At 49.3% G+C, this 18,061-nt stretch overlaps 1 protein-coding gene across 2 annotated transcripts in view; it reads left to right on the top strand.

The window, feature by feature from the left end:
• The window catches only part of ELMO2 (engulfment and cell motility 2), a 40,034-nt gene extending 23,468 nt beyond the window's left edge, over positions 1-16,566 (top strand). Inside the window, exons 9-22 of one of the 2 annotated variants that reach the window (XM_072801308.1) lie at positions 245-323; positions 1,526-1,561; positions 3,564-3,614; positions 8,112-8,234; positions 8,590-8,724; positions 9,205-9,309; positions 9,387-9,495; positions 9,910-10,046; positions 10,528-10,691; positions 10,779-10,891; positions 11,049-11,156; positions 11,890-11,972; positions 13,758-13,835; positions 14,988-16,566. In XM_072801308.1, the coding sequence (XP_072657409.1) occupies positions 245-323; positions 1,526-1,561; positions 3,564-3,614; positions 8,112-8,234; positions 8,590-8,724; positions 9,205-9,309; positions 9,387-9,495; positions 9,910-10,046; positions 10,528-10,691; positions 10,779-10,891; positions 11,049-11,156; positions 11,890-11,972; positions 13,758-13,835; positions 14,988-15,188 (1,522 nt within the window). In that variant the 3' untranslated portion in view covers positions 15,189-16,566. The remainder of the gene's footprint in view (positions 1-244; positions 324-1,525; positions 1,562-3,563; positions 3,615-8,111; positions 8,235-8,589; positions 8,725-9,204; positions 9,310-9,386; positions 9,496-9,909; positions 10,047-10,527; positions 10,692-10,778; positions 10,892-11,048; positions 11,157-11,889; positions 11,973-13,757; positions 13,836-14,987) is intronic. The other variant, XM_072801309.1, reaches the window with a different exon arrangement.
• The last annotated feature ends 1,495 nt before the right edge of the window (positions 16,567-18,061 follow it).

The following is an 18,061-nucleotide window of genomic DNA, read 5'->3' as shown; positions in this document are numbered from 1 at the left end:
TCTTTCTTTCTTTTTTTAACAGTACTTGAATGAAATGCTTTGCCAATACATCTTACCCAGCTCTCTGATTACTGTCTTTGGATAAATTGCTATTGGTGGAGTTGCCCACTTTTCAGGCTTTGGAGACTTCACCCTGGATCATTAGTTGATTACCATCTTCGAGCAACTGTTGTAAACCCCCCTAAGTGTCCTCTTGCTGGTCAGTCCTCTAATCTCCCTCTGCCTTCTTTCTCCACTGGCACAGCTCCAACCAGGAGATTCAGACCTACGCCATTGCACTGATTAACGCGCTTTTCCTGAAGGCTCCCGAGGACAAGCGACAGGTCTGTGGCTGCCTTTTCAAGCTTTTCATCTGGGCTCTTCCAGGAGAAGAATTGTCTCCCACCCACCCTCCCCTCTGTTGTGCAGACAGCAGACATACAGCCATTGCCTCAAGAGTCCTTCCTCTCGTCCCTCTGTGTCAAGGGCCCTCAGAGTGGCCTTACTAAGGAAGACTTGGGGAAGATCTAGAAGGGGGAATCAGTGGGTCTTAGGGCCAAGCGGGGGCCTGCAAAAACTTTTTCCTCCAAATGGCTTGAGAGTAAATATTTCTTGCTCTGTGGGCTTATGGTCTGTGTGGCAGTTGTTTAAGCTTGTCATTACGGCCAAAATAGCCTCAGACAATAGGTAAACAAGCAGGGGTGGCTGCTTTCCAAAAAGACCTTGTATATGCAACTAGATGACGAGCCCAATTGGGTCTTAGCAGCTGACCCAGGCTAGAGGATCGAGAAGGGAGAAGGAGGCCCTCTAGGCATCACTGTTGAGTCCAAGGAAACCAGCACAAATGAGATCTTGACTTAAGGAAGCAAGTGTGTGGGGACTTGGCATGAAGTTTCATGGATAAAGACCCTCTGGCCCAGATTCTAAGCTGCTTTCTTCCCCTGTCCATTAGCTGTGTGACACGATACAGACAGCTCTGCTTCTCCGAAGCCCGATTCCCTCACCTGTACCATGGGAGCAGCAACATATGCCCAGTGTGCTTCACAGGGATGTCACAAGGGAAAATAAGAACTCTGTTTTACAAATGAGGAAATCAGGAATCAGCCGGGCGGAAGAATGACCACTGACCTGAGCCCAGGGCCCACAGGCTAAGTGCTTTTCCTTGCTGGGCAGGTGCTTGAACCTCTCGGGTCTCTGTTTCTCTTTCTATAAATGAAAGGGCCAGAGGAAATGATCTCTAAGGGCCCGTCCACCTATGACAATCTGGATATCTCTGTTAAAAGCCCAAGTGGTGTATAGAAGAAAGACTTTTAAGTTCTCTGTCAATGCCATGGGCTCTGTAAGTTGGAATTCATGTGGGATCATGAACCAAGCTCTTGGTGGGTTCCAGGGGGAGGACCAGCAGCATCTATGGTTCTGTCTGTCCTTGTCTTTCTTGGATGGCTTTGTTCTGTTAATCTCTCCCTTCCCAGTCCTGTTTTGAACATCAGCTGAAAGCTCATTCTTCCATCTGCTTCTCTCTGTGCTTTTTGCTTTCTGCCGGCAGGACAAGCACCTTAACCCTCTAGACCTGCCTGTCACTGTAAGTAGCACCGCCGTGTGGAAAGGGCCCCAGCTCTCTTCCAGGTGGGGAGGTCAGAGCTGGGCGATAATCTCATGCTCTGATCTAGGTGTTCATGGAACTCCAAGACCCAGGGAAAGGTTGTATGCTGTAAACATCAGAGTGCTCAGGGAAGTGCTGGAGACCAGCATCTCCAGCTAGGACTTCTAGGATTAAGGGGATGCCTGCCCTAGGGAATCTGCCCAGTCTTTCCTTTGTAACCTGCCTTTAGGTAAGTTTGTGGTTCAGCCAGGGGAGATCAGATTCAGAAGTAGCCTGAGACTTTCATCTCGGTAATAGGACGGATGCATCTTCTCCCAGCTTGGTACGGCAAAGAGTAAAAATAAATCCATGTTGCTTCGGATGCGTACTACACCATAGGAATTTGAAAAAGTTTAAATGGTTGTCAGAAGGGAATTTGCATGCTTGTTTCTTGGTTAGAAGGAGCTTTAGAGGTTGGCTTTATGAGGCTATGAAGAGGGTAAATGCTTTCCCCCAGCACCCAGAGAAGCTTTTGGTCTAAGGCCATTATATTCCAGCAGTAGACGAATGTCAGTTACCCAATACAACCCACTTTGTGAGTTGTCCACAGCAAGATTTAATCTCAAGCCGACTTCCTATAGCTACCAAAGGAGTTTCTAGGCCACCTTCCTAGGCTTTGGAGACTTCACCCTGGATCATTAGTTGATTACCATCTTCGAGCAACTGTTGTAAACCCCCCTAAGTGTCCCCCCTTTGCTCTGCCAGCCAGTGTGTGCTCAGGGGATGCAAAGTAAAACTTAATGTTCCCAGTAGCGTCAGCCACTTGGAATATGGCTAGAAATGCAGAAGTGAGAGGGAAGGGCCTTTTAGCTCTGAGAAAAATGAGAGTGCTCACAGATACTGCTCCACAGGAGAGGTGTGACAGCTCCCTCAGGCCCATTGATTTAGAATTATCCATAAAATTAAATTAAGGCAGCAGTTTAGAAAGTGAAGTCATACTAATTAACGTGGTAAGAAGCAATGGCCGAGATTGGAAGGAAGAGACAGAAGAATTATGAAAAGCTGTCAGAAAGATTAAAAGCACAGTAACCTTGGGACCATTCTGTTTAGGGAAAAATAACCTCACATTTCAGAGCTCCTCGGGGCTGCAGAGTGTCATAGCACACCGCTCTTCTGCTGAAGCCGAGTCCTTGGCAGTGATGAAGTTATAATCATTGTAGTCCCTTCAAAAATAAATGTCTATAGTATATTTTTAGAGAATATGCGTAAGGCCGGTCAAAATAAGGTCCTGAAAGGACCCTTGAAGCTTCGCTCCCTGGAAGACTCATTTATGTAGGATACTTTATTTCCTGAGTGTGCTAAATAAATAGTGTTACTGTCAGAATCTGAACAAAATATAATAAAAAAGATGGCCCTATTATGAGAAATTACCCAAAAGCACCAACATTCTATTCTCCAAACCAGAATCAGAAGTGAATCAAGGACTACTTACTGTTTCAAAAGAGCATCTGCGCCCCTGACTCTGCCAGCTGTTGTGGCGCCGGGGGTGGGGGAAGGGGGCCAAAGCCCTCGCCTTGGGTTGGAGGAGTGCCTTCCAGCCTTGGTGGTGGGTGTCTACCTGGAACAGTACATGGGAACCGTCATGCTGCTCTGTGCTCCGTATACATTGTCCATTGCCCAGCATCCTTGTGACACAAGTGTCTCGTCCTGAAGCAGTCTTTGTTGCTCTTTGGAAATGATGTGGTGATTGTGCCATTGGGGAGGGTCACCCTGTTTGAGTTGATTTGCACTCCCAGAAAAAAGCATGAGGGAATTTTTCTGAGTATACAATAGGTTTGGTGGTCTTTGGATTTTTTTTTTTCTCCATTTGCCCACTTTCCATTTGAAAGGAGAAAACATTTAAGAGAAAAAGCCCCAGAGCCCTGATATCACTTTTCGCTTGACAGCTGTCACAGCTGGATGCTTACCACCTTGCCTTACATTTGCTTGTTTTTCTCAACAGGATATGGCCAATGCATTTGCACAGAAGCACCTTCGGTCCATAATCCTGAATGTAAGTCCCCAGAACAAAGCTGTATTTTGTCACTAGTGAGAGCAATTATTACTGTTACTGTAGTCGTATTATTATTATTGAAATTACTGTTGAGTGGGGAGGGCACTCAAAGGAACCTACCGATAGGTGCTAATAAACCCTTGGTAAGCTGGAAAGCTTTTTCTTGTAGTCCTCTGTAAGCAGAGCTGTCTCCAGGAGGCTGGCCCACCAGAAATTGCAGTCTCTGAGGAGGTACTAAGGCCAGCGAGCTGTACTGTTTGTTGCCCTGCAACTCCCAACATTTTTTATCCAGAAGGAATGTGTTAAAACAGGCACAGAAGAGGAAAGTAATTCATTCAGCTAACACCAGTCAGACCTGAGTGGGACACTAGTGGAGGGCTGACTAAGACAGTGCGTTTGCTCTTGAAGATCTAGTCCAGTGGGATGGGGCCAGATCTCTGTGTGGTCAGTGGTTCCATAGAGCTTCACAGTCTGGGGGATTTCTGGAGGAGGAGCATGACCTGCCTTGAAGGAGGTGTCAAGAAGCCTCTAGAGGAATGAGGGCAAGTGAGGCTGAAGCTCCCTCTGCAGACCTAGGAGTATGCAGTGGGGTGGAGGGTGAGGCAGGGAGCCAGTGCGTGCCTGGCTGGAGGCTGGAGAGCAGCAAAGAGCAGATCAAGTAAGGCCTTAGTCTTTTTCCCAAGTGCAGTAGGGGGGGGTTTAATCAGGATGGTGACATAACCAGATTGGCATTTAGAAACCTCACACTAACAGGTGTGCGTGTTTCCTGGGTGTGTATGAGGGAGGAAAGTAGATGGGAGCTGGTGAGGAGGGAGGCATCTGGAAAGGGCTGACTCCCTGTCCCCACACAGGGATGTGGGTGGGAAAGAGCCGGCTTTGGGTGGGAAAAGCTGAAGAGAGCCAAGGATCTGGGGGGAAAAGGGGGCCGTTTTATCAGTTGTCAAAACCAAGGGAAAAACCAGGAGACCACAGTGAAAGGAATAAAATGAGAAATGAGAAGTCAGGGCAGCCCCCGTGGCTCAGCGGTTTAGCGCCACCTTCAGTCCAGGGTGTGATCCTGGAGACCTGGAACGAGTCCCATGTCGGGCTCCCTGCATGGAACCTGCTTCTCCCTCTGCCTGTGTCTCTGCTTCTCTCTCTCTCTCTCTCTCTCTCTCTCTGTCTCTCATGAATAAATTAAAAAAAAAAAAGATGTCTCAAAAAAAGAAAAGAAAAGAAATGAGAAGTCAGGTGTGAAAAGCTTGATAATTCTGAGCATGAACTTCAGAGTCACCAGCCTCCTCCACTCTGCCATTAACCAATCTTTGATCTTGAGCAATTCACTTAACTTTGATTTGCTTTGATTTGCTCATCTGGATGGGAGGCCTGAAGGAGCTTATATATATACACGGCGCTTAGCAGAGTGCCTGGCCCTGGGTAAGCACCCCGCTCACATCAGTAGTTACTTTACTGTGAACAGGATACAAAAGTGATAGAATTCAAGAAGGGCACTCTGAGCACTGGCAGAGTCAAGCGATGGGCTACTCTGAATACACAGAGCCCCCACTTCACCTTGTAGAGTCAGCTCCTGCCTGCTGGCCGTATCCCTAGTCAGAGCCCCACTGCCAGTCAGGCAGGAGGGACCTGAGCAGACTCTCCAGCCTGCTGCCTCCGAGGGATACAGAGCACACAGGCCCCATGCATGCTAGTCCACATACCTGAGCAGCTGTCTTAGGTGCCACCCTCTGCATGTATGGGAGGGAAGGTACCCTTCTGAGGGAAATTGAATGCATTTTTGAGGCTTATTATTTACCTCAATGGGATTAGTTCAGCTCATTTCTGGACAAACCTTGGAACAAGTGAAGATTCTACTAGAAAAGACAATTCAAGGTCAGGACTCAGCACTGAAATGGTTAATGCATGCTCACTGAAGTCCCAGGAGTTCAGGGAGTCAAGCCCAAGAGTGTAGCCCTTGAATTGCTCGGCAGTCAAACAGGACTTGAGGTAAAAGGTCTGAAACCATGACTCCTCAGACTGGAGCTGTACTCCTGGAAGCCATTACTGGCAGAGTGATTACCTTCCTACTATCATGTTTCTAAGTTTGAGAAAAGTGGATTAAAGTGAACGAAAACCATATCACATTAACTTTAACCTCTTCTCAAAGTGGTTTTCAAAATTATGGAGAGAAGAAAGGAGGAAGGAAGACAAGAGAGCTGGGTTGGGTAGGGTAGGGTAGGGTAGGGTAGGGTAGGGAAAAATCAGGAGCAGCAGAGGGAGGGGACACAGAGAAAGGAAGGGGCTTAGAGGGAGGCCAAATGAGGTAAGGAGGGGGCCTAGGAGACCCTGCACTGAGGCTGGGGGTGGGGTGGCTTGCTCAGGTTGGGGGAGGAGGAACTGAGGACTCCCCTTGGGATGCGAATGAGCCCCTACACTGAGCCAAGAGCAGGGAGCTAGAAAGAGCTGCAAACATTCTGCAGACATTCCACCACTTGGAGGAGGTGAGGGCCTGAGCGCACACACTCTAGTGAGGGGTTAGGAGCAGCACCATCTGTAGAACCTTCTGTAGCATGAAGGTGCTGTCCAGAATGGTGGTCACTACCCATATATGGCTACTAAGCACCTGAAATGTGTGTAGTGTGACAGGGAGCTAAATTTGTCATTTTTTAAAATTTCAGTTAAAATACCCACATGTGGCTTGTGGCTGCCTGCCTTATTGAGCTGTGCAGATCTAGAGAAACGAGGAACACTCTGGAGTCACAGGTCAGGGAGCAGAAGTCTAGTCTAGAGCAGCGCCACCAAGTGGAAATACATTACAAGCCACTTATTTAATTTTAAATGACAATAGTACCAACATTAAAAAGGGAATATAGGAAATCAGATTTGATAATATATTTAATTTAACCCACTATATCCCAAATACTATTTCAATGTGTGATCAACATAAAAAATTGTTAATGACGTATTTTACATTCTCTTTTTTCACACTAAGGCTCTGAGATCTGGTGTACATTTGACATTTGCAGCACATCTCATTTTGGACTACCCACATTTAAAGTGTGGCTACCAAATCAGACTACACAGGTCCAAAGACCTCAGTCTCAAGCCAGGGCAAACTCTGTAGAGTTATGGAGCTCTAGAGCAGTGCTGTCCAGTAGAACTTTCTATGACAATGGAAATATCTTCTATCTACTGTATCATTGGGTGGTACCCACTGACCACATACACCTATTGAACTTAAAATGTGACTAGTGTGACCACAGACCTGCATTTTTAACTTAAATTAATTCTAACTAACGGAAATACATTCAGCCATATATAGCGAGTGGTTGCCGTATTGGGCAGCACAGCTCCAGAGATATAGCACTAGACTGAGAGGACATGAAGGACACAAAGGCGGTGTGTGTGTAAAACTGGGCAAGAGTCTCATTTGGGTGAGAAGAAAGCAAGAACAACAGGATTCAAGATGGTGGGTAGGACAGGAAAAAGCAAGAAATACAAGGGAGCAAGCCAGGAAGAGCTGCCATTGTGGAAGTGAGAACAGGACAATAGGAAGCGAGAATGTCGCCAGGTGCATTGATCAACCCGAGGGACAGAGGGAGAGAGGTAGCATGCAAGAAAAAAGATGGGGGTGGGGCATGAGGGCAGAGGATAGAGCCTGAAATGGGGTGGGCATCAGAGGTACTGAGTTGAGAGGGTATGGTGGGGTCATGGAAAGAGGGGACAGGATAGAATACAGGACGCAGGGAGGGGAGCATGCATGGAGTGATAGGGGAGAAGGTGACAGAGGAGCCTCGGGAGCTGGCCCAGGAGCATTAGCTGCCTTCCTTTGTGTAGTTATCTCCATGCCATTTCAAAAAAGTAGCCTGTCCTGAAGCCTCTACTTGGTGGGCCATCCACAACATTGTATATTTCGTTTTTTTTTTTTTAATTTATTTATGATAGTCACACACACAGAGAGAGAGAGAGAGAGGCAGAGACACAAGCAGAGGGAGAAGCAGGCTCCATGCACTGGGAGCCTGACGTGGGATTCGATCCCGGGTCTCCAGGATCGTGCCCTGCGCCAAAGACAGGTGCCAAACCGCTGCGCCACCCAGGGATCCCAACATTGTATATTTCTAAGGGAAGGCAAAGCAGAGTCCTCCACACACACTGTGTTTCTTGGAGTGAGTATCCACCTGGAGGATGGTCCAGCTGCCAAGCCCTACATCATCATCTTAGCAGGGTAGCTGCCATCTTCCGTGTGGCCAGATACAGCCTCTGCCCCCTGGTTCCACTTCCTCTGCTCAGGGGAGTGCTGAAAAAGGTCTTGTGCCCTTGGGGCCTGCAGTGAGTCATCTCAGCCTGAATCAAGTCCTTTCATGCTCCATCCCTTCTAGAACTCGAAGTCTTGAAGTTCCGTGTGTGGGAGGGAAACCCTGTTCCTTGCCCAGCATACTTTCTTTTTCACCAGCATGGATGTGAGTCTTCAGCAGAAGAAAATCAGTTCCGCCCTCTGTCCCCTGCCTTTGCTTTTTCCAGCATGTGATCCGAGGGAACCGCCCAATCAAAACTGAGATGGCCCATCAGCTGTATGTCCTGCAAGTTCTGACCTTTAACCTTCTGGAAGAAAGGATGATGACCAAGATGGACCCCAATGACCAGGTAGGTGTTCAGCAGGACAGAGCATTCCTGGCTTAAATTATATGCCATTTGATGTGATGCATTCCACCGCTAGGCTATGCATTGAACGCCTGCTGTGTTCAGGGGTTGTGCTTGATTATGTCGGCAGATATGGTATGTGTTGCCCTGGGGAACCTGGCTCGGCCTCCCTGCCCTCTGTTCCTGCTGAGTGACTCTTTGGACCAAGCCCACCTCTGTCCTGCTAAGGCAGATGTGATGCCTTCTCAGAGATTGATCAGGGCCAGAGTCCTGCCTCCAAAAGCCCAACCTGCTCTTTCTTTTTCTTGCCTCCCTGGGTTAGCTGATTTACCTGTTGACTATCTATTTCACTTCTCAGGCTCAAAGAGACATCATATTTGAACTGAGAAGGATCGCATTTGATGCAGAGTCTGACCCAAGCAACGTCCCTGGGAGCGGTACTGAGAAGCGAAAAGCCATGTATACCAAGGACTACAAAATGCTGGGATTTACTGTAAGTTTCCCAAAGTATGAATCTTGGTGGGCTTTCCTCCCTGACAGAAGGTCGGAGGGCCCCACATAGAGCCCTGAGAACCCTCCCTACCACATAATGGTGGCCCTGGAATAGATGACACTAAGAAGCTGGGGGAGGGGTGCCCTGGCACTCGGTTTGCCTTGGCATGGCAGGTCACACATTTCTGCTCAGCATTGGGCCCTCTGGGATGACTCCCATCTATTGGAGGAACCAGGAGGTCAGTCACATAGGGAAAGATAGGAGCTCTCACAAGAGCAGCAAGTTCTCTGAAAAGTAGAAGTGAATATCTTGTGATAAGATAAAGCTTGAGGATGGACCTCCCTACTTGGTGCACAGTATGCTAGGCTCTGGGACACAAGAGCTAGTGGCATGGAGAGGAGGGCAGTAGGGCTTCCCCTCAGGTTGGTGCTGTATACTGGAGGCTATCAAGTCTCAAATCAGATTTCTTTATTTCCCCAGAACCATATCAACCCAGCAATGGACTTTACCCAGACCCCTCCTGGAATGCTGGCCTTGGACAACATGCTGTACTTGGCCAAAGTCCATCAGGACACCTACATCCGGGTAAAGACTGGGGGCCAACTGGCTCAGCCCTGCTGCCACATCTGCCTCCCTAATCCCCTGGCCTTCCTCCCCAACAGATCGTCCTGGAGAACAGCAGCCGAGAGGACAAACATGAGTGCCCCTTTGGCCGCAGCGCCATCGAGCTCACCAAAATGCTCTGTGAAATTCTGCAGGTTGGGGAACTGCGTAAGTCCGAGCCACCCCCCTCTTCTTACACCCGTTCCATAATAGGAGCCTAGGGACACTCGAGGTTATGAAGTCAAGGGTCAGTGGGACTGGACAACTATTGTGCTTTGTTTTGCTAATCACTGGGTGAACTGTGATCCCATCTTATCCTTGTTTATGGGAATCACGGCTGCTGCTTTGAACGGGTCATTTAACATGTTCAGGAGCTACGCCCCCGACCATGTGCTCCCATGGGTCAGGCAAGCTGAGCTGAGAGAGGGCAGAGCCAGACCAAGAGAAGAAAGCTCAGGAAATAGAGAAAGGCCCATCCCACACTCTTCATTCACCCTGGCCTTGCCCTGGAACTTGGGGGCACAGGACCCAGGTCTGCAGGCGAGTGCCCAGTTTCACCCTCCCGCTTCTCTTCTTTCATAGCAAATGAGGGCCGAAATGACTACCACCCGATGTTCTTTACCCATGACCGGGCATTTGAGGAGCTCTTTGGGATCTGCATCCAGCTGCTGAACAAGACCTGGAAGGAGATGCGGGCGACAGCGGAGGACTTCAACAAGGTCAGTGGCTCGGGGCTCCGACGCCCATGGGCTCAGGCCGTCATGTGACAGTCTGTGACTGCTGGCTGGCACCAGGGGACCACCTGAGCTTGGTCAGCAGCCCTGGGTCACAGGATGGGGTACTGGAGAACCGTGGCTCCCTCTGCAGCCTTGGAGCAGGGATCTGCCTGCTGCCCCTGGTGCCCTGGGCCCCTCACTTCTCCAATGGAGCAGGTACCTGCCCTGCCTGTCTTCTGTAGAGGACAGGAGGCTAAGCCTCGCAGTAACAGCTGTGGCCTACGGAGTACCACTGTGTACAAGCACAGATGAGGTTTTGTGGACTGGCATGAGACACAGGTCCTGGCCCTCCACGTGGTAGTCATCTGTGATACATACCAAGTACCCACAGTTAAGAGATGGGGTCAGAATCTGAGCCCATGCTGCCTGGAACCTGCCTGGCCCTCAGCAGTGGGGCTGAGGCAGCCACTCTCTTCCCTTTCAGGTCATGCAAGTGGTCCGAGAGCAGATCACTCGAGCTTTGCCCTCCAAACCCAGCTCTTTGGATCAGTTCAAGAGCAAACTTAGGAGCCTGAGCTACTCAGAGATCCTGCGGCTGCGCCAGTCCGAGCGGATGAGTCAGGATGACTTCCAGTCCCCACCAATTGTGTAAGTGCTGCCAGGTGGGCTTGCGGGGAGGCACCGCCACCTCTGCCGTCCCCTGACCTCCCTTTGCTCCTGTGTGCATCCACCCAGGGAGCTAAGGGAGAAGATCCAGCCTGAGATCCTGGAACTGATCAAGCAGCAGCGCCTGAACCGGCTCTGTGAGGGCAGCAGCTTCCGGAAGATTGGGAACCGCCGAAGGCAAGGTGAGCGGGCCTAGGCTGTCAGGCTGGTCCTGACTGCTCAAAGTCAGCACACTGGGGAGGGAGCAGGCAGGGAACAAGTCATCCTTTTGCCCTTCCTGTGCCTAGGCCTCTCCCAGAACTGTCCTTGGTCACCTGCTTGTCTACCCTTATGTTCCAGAACGTTTCTGGTACTGCCGCTTGGCACTGAACCACAAGGTCCTGCACTATGGTGACTTGGATGACAACCCTCAAGGGGAGGTGACATTTGAATCCCTGCAGGAGAAAAGTAGGTTCATTTCTCTGTTGATGCATCATAGTAGCTGGACTCGAGGTCACCAGAACAGAGTTGTAGTCCTGGCTGTTTCAAACTGATTATCTGGTCTTGGGCCACATGTCTCTCTGGACCTGTCTCCTCATCTGGCCTACTTCACAGGGCCACTTGGAGAGTTCAGTGGGATCACTGATGGGAATGGGGTTTGCAGATTGTCAGGGTGCTACAAGATGATATCAAAAGGCAGTAGTATAAGCAGAAGCTCTGAAGCCAGACTGACTGTATTCAAATACTAGCTTTGCCATTCACTCTAATCAATGGTAACCTCTGCCTTGGTGTCTTGTGCAAAATGGGAATAATAGGCACATTTCCTTTGTAAGAGGATTAAATGAGTCACTTAGGACAGGGACTGGGAGGTAGTAAGCACAGCTGTTTGCTCTGGCAGCGTTGTCGTCTTCATCACTGTGCCATGGAAGTGATGTGAGCGTCTGAGGGCCCCCATCCTTGGGGAATCAATCCCACAGCCCTGAACCGACCCCCAGTTAGATTTACCCAGCCCAGCAGGCCATGGCCTCTGGGAAGGGACCATGGAGGAGGAAAGAGCACAAGGCCACTCTCCCTGAGCTGATACAGCCTTCTGGTCTGGGCACTGGGGCTTCCCTCAGGCACTGGGGCTTCTCTCCAGCACTGGTGCAAAGACCCACGTACAGCATGGATCTTCCAGAAACTAATTGCTTTAATTTACCAGTTCCTGTTGCAGACATTAAGGCCATCGTCACTGGGAAGGACTGCCCCCACATGAAAGAGAAGAGCGCTCTGAAACAGAATAAGGTGAGTAGAGCAGCAGGCCTGCCGGAGTCACTGTCACTGTGACGCCTGGAGAGTTGAGTCGATGGTGGCTGCAGTTTAAGTGCATGTTCTCCTGCCCCCACTCTCTCCTTCTCAATTATTCCTGCAAGTCTTACTAAGAACCATTTTGAACATACACAGAAACAGACAGAACCCCCACATATGCATCACCCAGCCCCAACAACCAACACCCACCAGATCCTGCCCATCTACTTATTATTACTGCAAAGAAAACCTCAAGTATGATATCATTTCCTCTTAACTATTTAGAATGTATTTGTAAATCATAAGGACTCTTCACATAATCACAATACCATTATTACTCCTAAAAAGAAACTTAAAAAGTTATTTCATATCAAATGTTGCACAGATGTTTGTATTTCTTATAAGTAACATATAGTTTCTCTTCATAAAAATATGTAAATGTTTAATGTGTACACACACACGTGCATACTCATACCTATTTTGTTTGCAGCCAAATAGGGCATGCACACTGTGATTAGTCTTTAGTTCCCCTCTCTCTTTTCCATCTTTGTTTTCCTCTTTGCAGTTTATTAGTTGAAGAAATCAGGTTGCTTATTTGGTAGTTTCTCCAGGTCTGAAATGTGCTGATTGTCTCTCCATGGTATAGATCACCTTGTTCCTCTGTCCCAGATCTGTATGTTGTTGGAGAAATCTAGGGGGAGGCTCCAGTTCAGGTTTGACTCCCCTTTTGGGGGTTTGGGGGGAGCAGGATGACTTCCTAAGTGGCATTATGTTCTATCAAGAGACACATGATTGAGGTGTGATTGCCTCTCTTTTTGCAAAGTTAGCAGACTGTTGATGCTAAGTGCCTTGTCCACTAGTAAATTAAGATTTGCAAACTAGTGGTGTTCTAATGCGGTCATTTCTTTTCATTTATGTGCTGAACTACTTCTCTAAAGAGAAACTTACTATCATCTACTCTTGGCTTCCCAGTGGTCCAGTTTATTTAAGAAAGGAGAATATGTGCTTGATTCTTTCCTTTTATAAAAGTACCTACTTCTTTTTTTTTTTTTTTTTTTTAAGATTTTATTTGAGAGAGACTGTGCAGAGAGAGCACTAGCCAGGGTGGGGAGGGAGAGAGAGATGCAGACTCCCTGCCGAGCAGGAAGCCCAGTGTAGGGCTCAATCCCAGAACCCTGGGATCATGACCCGATCTGAAGTCAGATACTTAACCGATTGAGCCACACAGGCGCCTCTAAAAGTACCTACTTTAAAAACAGTGAGTTGGTTCTCTGGTATCATCCAACAGTGATTAATTTTGTGTATGTGTTTTGTTTTGTTTAGCATTTCTATGAACTCATGGATTGAAGCAAATGACATTTGTTCCAAGCCATTACAGTTATGTTGTTGATGCTTAAATTCTCTCATTTTTGGCCACATTTTATTATTGCTGTGGTGGCTTCTAAACTGTTAAGATTTTGAGTCTAATCACCAACATATGTACCGAAGGTAATCTACAGTCATGGACTCTGACATTCAGAGGTTTTGAGTGTTGAGAAAGGACTTTTCTCCAATGTTTAAAGCATCCACATCTTAGGTGTGACCCAGGCGGGTGGGTGAGTTACCACTCGTTCCCACTGTGCCTTGTCTCCAGCCACCCTCGTGCATGTGCCATGAGGCCTGATGATACCACATCTCAATCAGCACATTCAGCAATGGTGCCAGGTGACAAGGAATTTGGCCAGAGTCGCAGAGCCCAAGCCGTCCCACTACTCCACATAACTGAAACTTTTTCTCCTTCAGGAGGTGTTGGAGTTGGCATTCTCCATCCTCTACGACCCTGATGAGACCTTAAACTTCATCGCACCTAACAAGTATGAGGTGAGCATTGTGGGGCCGCTTTGGACAGCTGAGCCCTCTCTGTGACTCTTCAGCTGGAGGGACAGCCCCCGAAAGAGAGGAGGCCACAGCATGTCATGAAGGCTTTTGGCACTGAGCATCTACCAGGCTGGGGTCCATCCCCCTGAGCTGGGCTCCCCAGGTTACTCTTCAGCAGCAGCTATAAGTTGCCATTAGAAAAACAGGCTCATCAGGGGATAATCCAACTTGTTCAGACTAGGGAAATTCCCCCCCTTTTCAGTCTCCGCATGGCCACCTTCCAAGTGACCCTAACAGATTCTCCCTCCTTGGCTCCTGGGCGCATGTGGTAGTAGGACTGGTCCTCCTGACCCGGAGCCTGCCGTTGTACCTGTGGCACTGGGAGATACTGTAAGTTACATGAGTAACTGTGCTGGAGCCCCATGTGTTGAGCTCTGGAAGTGACAGAGGGGACTAGAGGTGGGCTTCTGGAGGGTGAGACGCTTTGGCCAGCCCCAAGATGCCAGTGAGTGCTGTTGGGAAGAAATGAGGAACTTAAAAAAAAAAAAAAAGAAAAGAAATGAGGAACTAGCAGGTGGGGAGATGGTGAGCAAAGGCAGGAGGAGTGAGAGGGACAGGTGGAGAATTCTGTTACTCCTCCTTATCACGAGACCCTCAAGTTCAATTTCTCTAGCACTTATTTTTAACATTTGTTGACAGGGCTTTTTGTTTGTTTACTTTTTTGGAAACAAAATTGAGATCCTACAGTGATTCCTTTTGTGCCCTGATTTTTTCTCCTAATATGTATTCCCTCCACTATTGCTTGTGTCATGGGCAGTTTTGGGTTAGTTGATGCTCTAGTACTTAGGTCTTATTTTGCTGTATTCATTAGTTGCATTTTTAAAAGTCCTATTTCAAAAAAATATCATAGTTCAGATTATTTTAGGAAGCTTAAATGCAAATCCCTCATAAAAGCCAAAAGATTGTGTTTTTTGGTGGTGTGGGGAAGCGAATGAATTACCTCCCATTTTATTTTTGCCGTTATCCCAAATCAGCTCTGCCTATACTAAGTAGTGCCAAAAGAGACTATTGTGAATCCTCCCCACAAAGGGACCTTGGTGGGACCTCCTGTGGACCTGGGGCCACCATGTGATGTTCTGCGGCTTGCTCCCACAGTACTGCATCTGGATTGATGGCCTCAGTGCCCTTCTGGGGAAGGACATGTCCAGCGAGCTGACCAAGAGTGACCTGGATACGCTGCTGAGCATGGAGATGAAGCTGCGGCTCCTGGATCTGGAGAATATCCAGATTCCTGAAGCCCCGCCGCCAGTACCCAAGGAGCCCAGCAGCTATGACTTTGTCTATCACTATGGCTGAGGCCTGGAGCCAGACTCCACGGTACCCAGGAAGGGATTTGGGGCCCAGGAGAAACACCCACAGACTGGTGCCTTGTCTTTTGCTTGTACAGAATCTGTAGTGACCATGGTGGCCAGTAAATGCCAGCCATTCCTCAAACTCACCTCAGACCACCCAGAGCTTCCTCTTGGTCCCTGCCCACGATCAGCCATGCAGGCAGGGTGCTCTGCCCTCCTGGTCACCATGGAGCCTGGGACCAGAGCGTGAGGAATGGCCAGCAGACCCCCTTGCCTCCCGGGCCAGGGGCTGCTTGGGCTGGAGTTAACAACAGTCACTCACCTTTTCTTCCTGAGCCTGCTCTCCGGTCAGCTGGATCCCTGTGTGGACAAGAGCTAGCCCAGCAAAGGCTGCCCGCAGAGAACAGACATTCTGGGCATGTTAAGAGCCTCAGAGAGACTGCCTTTGGGTGACCCGTGCCTGTGTCTCAGAGCCAAGCAGAGGCCTCGGCCTTGGCTTGGTAGATGCCTTGCCCTTGCTTTTGTCGCCTTCGTGAGGGCTTACTCCGGCCTCATTCAGTGCCAATAAGCTGCTGCTACTGAGGCTCGGCTCTAACATCTCTGGTCTCCGGAGCCACCAGATCTCTCTTGCCCACACAGTTGTCTGGGCAGATGGAAAGCTCTCCCTGCAAAGCTCTCAGGCTCTCATCCTGGCAAGTCAGACACGTGCAAGCTAAGTCCTACCTTCTAGTCTCAAAGAATTCTACAGGGAGAGAGCCCAGACGAGGCCTGGGCCGAGACTGGGGAGGTCACTGGAGTCCACTCCCTTCCCCCCACATTTTTATCTTTTCCATTCTTAGAAATCTTCCACCTAACCTGAATGGCAGCCCCCTCTTATTTGCTTTCCTTTGGCCTCCCCGACCTCAGGAAGTTTGGCCTTCCCTCCCCGCCCCCATCCCAGTGCTGTGGTTTCTGCCATTGGCCATGATTTCAGGGAGCTAGCTGAGGCCACGGCTGTGCCAATGGGGCTTCCCTGGTGCTGTGGCACTTGTAAACCACGCCCCAGCCTCTCTCCTTGGACATGTGAACACAGTGGCATTCAGTATTGGTAGCCTGGCATGGTAGGTACTGCCCGATGAAGAATGGACTATATATTTTCTTTACTATAGGCCATACTTATACAGACGTGTATATATATTTATATAAGATCTACCTATCCTAGGGTGGAATGTTTGAGGGAAAATAAAATTGAAGGCTCCCCCTAAAAAACAAACAAACAAAAAAAAAAACCACTTCCAGTTGTGAGCCAAGAGAGTAAGCTGAGAGCAGCCAAGAGCAGCTTCCTGTCAGTAACCATGTTTTCAATAAATACTCTTTCATGTACAAACTGTGGTACCTATTAACAGCTGTTTCTCTGTACTTGCTCTTTCATCTGGACAAGCCTTCATTTCAGTGTGTCTGGGAGATTTCTTCCTCTTCAGCCTCTCTGCCCTCACTGTGCATGTGTATGTGCTTGAGCAGCACATGCAACACACAAACACACCCCTCAACAATTAAGGATGCTCACAGATTGTTGCACCAGGACAAAGTGTTTTCTGCTTAGGCTTGCCGGGCGCAGCAGGGAATGGCATACTGTACACCCCCGTGAACATATCCTCCCTCTTCTCCCTGCCAGGGACACAGCCAGGGAACAGCTCACATTCTTGTGACTTACAAAGAAGACACGTTTCTTCACCCTGTGTGTTGCTGGTGCTTCATGCCCAGCCTTCCAGCTGGTGTTTTAGGCTGTTGCTCCAAAACTCAGCCCTGGTAGCTGGGAGGCTTGAATGAGGGTGGTGATGAAAATAGACACTTTCTTTTACCTCTGAGAGAAAAGTCTTTCAAAAGGCAGAGAAAGTGCATGCAGTACAGGCCTTGAGAATTCAGCCTGTACTGCATTCAGCCAAGACCTTGGGCAGTGGTGGGTGCCATTGTAGGTGCTCGGTAAGTGCCAAATGAATGAACTAATGCCTGCATGTTGCCAGCCTGTGGGGGTGGGAGCAGCAGTGGTTTGCATAATGCCCTGCTTACACTCTGGTTCAGAGGGGCCAGGGAGGTCAGCTGAGTCACTCACAAGGATCCAGGTTTGCAGCCAGTGTTAGAAGAGGGCACAGGAGGCACTGGGAAGAGAGCAAAAAATCACTAACTGGGCCTCCTGCAACCCTCACCTGCTCTGACCTCCTAGTGGCTCATGCGCCAGGCTCCGCTTCTTTTAATCTATCCTGAAAGATCAGTGAGATCTGAATTTCCTAGCTGGCATTTTTGAGACTACTGCAACCCGCCCCACAGCTACTTTTCCAACCACAGCTTTTGTTAACTCCCCTTATAAACAACTGGGCTTCAAGCCAGGCCGCAGCCTTCTCCTCTCCCCATTTCTTCTGCCCCAGACACTCTCCCTGCCACCCCCACTTATTGAAATTAAGATAATTCTTAGAAAGTTTCAGGCACACAAAATGTCTCACGAAATGTGTATTATCTCCCATGGATCGCCTAAGTCGTAAAATGTAATGCCCCTGACTTCTCATTCCCCAGCAGACTTGAGCTCTGGGAAGAAAAAGCCCATGAGAGATTTATCTCTTGTGGCTCGTTGGTTGCTCCAATAGAAGTAAACAGATGGCTATTTTCTGTCTGCCCCCGGGTGCGCATGCCTGGGCAGCACGCAGGGGGCACGGGAGACAGGCCGTAGAGCGCAAGAGACACAAGGAACGAGAGTACTGGGGGTGCTCGGTGCGTGATGAGTGGCCCGCGGGCCCGCCCCCAGGGCCCAGGCCCCGCCCCCAGGGCCCAGGGCCCGCCCCCAGGGCCCAGGCCCCGCCCCCAGGGCCCAGGCCCCGCCCCCAGGGCCCCGCCCCGCCCCCG

Source organism: Canis lupus, chromosome 26, assembly GCF_048164855.1.
Source record: "Canis lupus baileyi chromosome 26, mCanLup2.hap1, whole genome shotgun sequence".
In the NCBI taxonomy this organism is placed as follows: domain Eukaryota; kingdom Metazoa; phylum Chordata; class Mammalia; order Carnivora; family Canidae; genus Canis; species Canis lupus.
The sequence above is the reverse complement of the archived record's forward strand: the minus strand, read 5'-3'. Positions and strand labels throughout refer to the sequence as shown.